The sequence below is a fragment of the Ciona intestinalis genome, chromosome 7 (assembly GCF_000224145.3).
Source record: "Ciona intestinalis chromosome 7, KH, whole genome shotgun sequence".
In the NCBI taxonomy this organism is placed as follows: domain Eukaryota; kingdom Metazoa; phylum Chordata; class Ascidiacea; order Phlebobranchia; family Cionidae; genus Ciona; species Ciona intestinalis.
In genome coordinates this window covers 3,663,722-3,667,034 of record NC_020172.2, presented here as the reverse complement: position 1 = coordinate 3,667,034, position 3,313 = coordinate 3,663,722, and the positions used below count along the sequence as shown (strand labels likewise).

Sequence of the window (3,313 nt, the reverse complement as noted above, 5' to 3'; positions counted from 1 at the left end):
AACAGGCATGTATGTATATATGTATAACACAGCAAACAGAATTTTCTCTTCAAAAATAACAGTGAAGATTATGTTATTCAAAGAACGAAGGGAAGGGAAGGGAATCAACAGCAAAATGACAGTCGTTAAAAAACGCTACATATATAAAAATGGGTGAAAAACTAATTTGACTACTAGCTTTTTGAACCTAATGATGCTTTCTTTGCCTTAAATACACGATGCATCAGTTGATAAACATGGCTGTTATACCCAATATATATATTACTACAATACAAATCACCTGTTCATTCAAGTCGTACTTAAGCAAACCGGATGCGATTTGTTCCATTAAATTGCGATTTGACATCAAATCCTGTACAAAAATATCAGTAAGCATTAGTGCTGTAGTAAAACTAAAAAAAATTTCGCTTTGAAGTTGTATTCTGAGGTTTGGATGTTTTCATTATGACAAGATTTCGTAAGTAGAGCTTTTCAGGACAACTGTAGTTGTGAGCTGTCTTATAAACTTTAAATAATGCTTTGCTAATCATAATAATTTATATTTCATTTCCTGGGATGGCTGTTTTCCTTGTAAGTCTATATTTTAACATTTTTTATATGTTTACAAAGAAAAAGCATTCATTATACTAAATTCGAAATATAGACCACATTTGAGCATCTCTATCCATATGGAAATTTTTCATTTTCGTTAGTATGCTTCTTTAGGCATCGAAACCCCATATTTAAATGACTCCCACAGCGTGACACACTATGGGTCCTAATATTTAGGCCAGGATTGGCCTATTGTCCCCAAAAACTCCAAATTTATATTAGTTTCCACAGCCTGACTTTCCATGGGCCTGATATTTAGGCCAGAATCGACCCATTCCCCCACCCCCCCCCAAAAAAAACATATTTACCGATCTTGAAAGACTTAGTTTAGCAGCTCTTGCAGGGAGACCAGCTTTCATATATAAGGCAATGGCACCGTGCCAGTCTCCTTGTTGTTCCTTTAATAACCCCGCAGATTCATCTTGGTTGGTGTCAATCAACCACTGGTAGTAACTGTTACGAAGACTTGCCAACTCTGGATGATTCTGCGGAAAAACACAAGGTTTGTAAAATTAAGAAGAAAAAAAAATTAGCGGAAAAAATTGTTAGAAAAAAAGTTTGGCAGAAAAAAAATTGGCGAAAAAAATATCAGAAGAAAATTTAGCTGAAAAAAAATCTGACAGGACAATAATGACAGAATAAAATTTGTCAGCATAAAATTTGTTAATTTGACATAGAATGCAGAATAATGAAGTTTTTTATACTGTAGAAGTAATTTTAATAACATAACTGGTTCAAAGGATTTAATAAAAAAAAAGAAATCATGTTTAGGTATGTTTTTAAAAGCACACACCTATAGAATATTAGAACTATACCTTAGTTTCAGCAAGTGCAATTGCTTCGTCCCACATATGCATTTCCTGGTAGAACTGAATACATTCATTCAACTCGCCGTTTTCAAGGTAGATCTGAATTTAATAAAGAAAACTTCAAAGTATATAGCAGGTTGGGGTAAGATGGGACACCTTTAGCACTTAATATCCAAATATCCTGATCGTGTTTTAACAATTAACAACGGTCTATAGAAGTTGTGCAAAATACGGTTTTATAATTCTTTGAATGTACTTTGTTTGCTAAATAGGACGAAAAATAGAATGAAAAATTGTCCCGTCTTTCCCACCCTACTATACAAAACTGCAGGTATTCTAAATTACGCTTACCAAAAAATAGTCAACAGCAAAATGACACATTCATACTACAACACAAAGTTAAAGTTGTATTTACCTGCTCAGCTTTTTTGAATTGTTTTTCCAAGATAGCGAGTCTAGCTTGTACTTTGTAGTATTCCACACCATCTTCAGACTTCTGTGTATAATGTAAAGATTTAATAAAAAAACATTTATTCGAGATTTATATTTTTATTATTTTAGGTACAAAATTTCTAAAAAGGGAAATAAAAAAAATAAAAAAATTTTAAGTAAAAAAATTATCACAAAAATTTTTTATACAATTTTTTTTTCGAGTAAAAAACTTATCATTAAAAATAACTTACTGTTTCTGAAGCATATTGTTCGGCCATTTTGTTTAATTCCTTCAAGAATCTTGCTTTAGATACATCTCCAAGTGCAGCAAAGCATCTAGTGTTATAATATTCATATGTATGACCAACTCTGGCCAAAATCTCTTAGGTAATGGGCCAAACCTGTCTAAAATTATTTGACTAACTGGCAAACCCTGGCCTAAATGGGGTGTGATCTTACCTATATAAACAGATTCCACAAATTTATGATTTTGAAATCAATTATTAAATCATAAATGATTTATTTTATGATTTAATCGGTCTCCACCCGAAAAAATATTTAAAAAAAATTAATTTTTAGGAAAAAGTTTCGAAAATAAAATTTAAATTTTCCAAAAAATTCTTGGGGGGATTTACATTGTGCATGGTATTAAAAGTTTATTCACATATGTGTTTTTTACCCACCTTTCAGCAATAATAAGTTGTCTACCAGCAAGCGACAATTTACTCAAAGTTTTCCACATTGCTTCAGTTTCAGGAGACATTTCCAGTGTTTCCAGAAATGAAGTTGCTCTGAAAAATTCCACAGAATAAATAAATATTGTGCATCACTGGAAATATTGAAAACCTGTGTATTAACCTAGAGGAACTGTGTTTAAGGCTCGTCACTGCTACTATTGTGGGCAAATATGTCCTTATAGTGTCCTTGTGCAAAAAAAAAACTAACAGAAATTGCTCCAACGAAATGGTCACTAATGGGTTGTCCAAATTATCAGCCATACATAAAAATAAAATAATTACCCACAAAGGTACATACATGGTACCGCGTAGTGAACATGAGGTGTATGAAACAGAACACCCGTGTTACAATGACTGTCGTTTTCTGGCTGCACAAGGAAAAAAACTCCCAAAAAAAACAAATATATAAGTTACATTCATTCATTTACTAACAAACAAGCAGAAACAAAACCTACCTGTTAAAATCTCCATCATCAATGGCTGTTCCAAACTCAATCAAACCTTCATCGAGAGTATATCCGATTGTGTTTACTCCCTCTTGAACTAACACCTAAAAATCGAAAAATTTAAATTGAAGGAGTCTGTAATTTATGATTTTGTATATATATTCAAAAAGAAGCATTCAATATGCCAAATCCGAAATAAATTTTAATTTTCTTTTTTCTAATGAAAATATCATGCATTGTCGCACTGCCAAATATTTGTTATTCCAGTATATATTTTCTATGCGATTTTTTGCTGTTA

At 31.9% G+C, this 3,313-nt stretch overlaps 1 protein-coding gene across 1 annotated transcript in view; it reads right to left on the bottom strand.

Annotated features, from left to right (window-relative positions):
• The window catches only part of LOC100175077 (intraflagellar transport protein 172 homolog), a 25,607-nt gene that overhangs the window by 14,165 nt on the left and 8,129 nt on the right, over positions 1–3,313 (bottom strand). Inside the window, 6 exon segments of the mRNA XM_009860700.3 lie at positions 281–352; positions 900–1,076; positions 1,407–1,499; positions 1,816–1,893; positions 2,084–2,168; positions 2,516–2,623. Coding sequence (XP_009859002.1) covers positions 281–352; positions 900–1,076; positions 1,407–1,499; positions 1,816–1,893; positions 2,084–2,168; positions 2,516–2,623 — 613 coding nt within the window.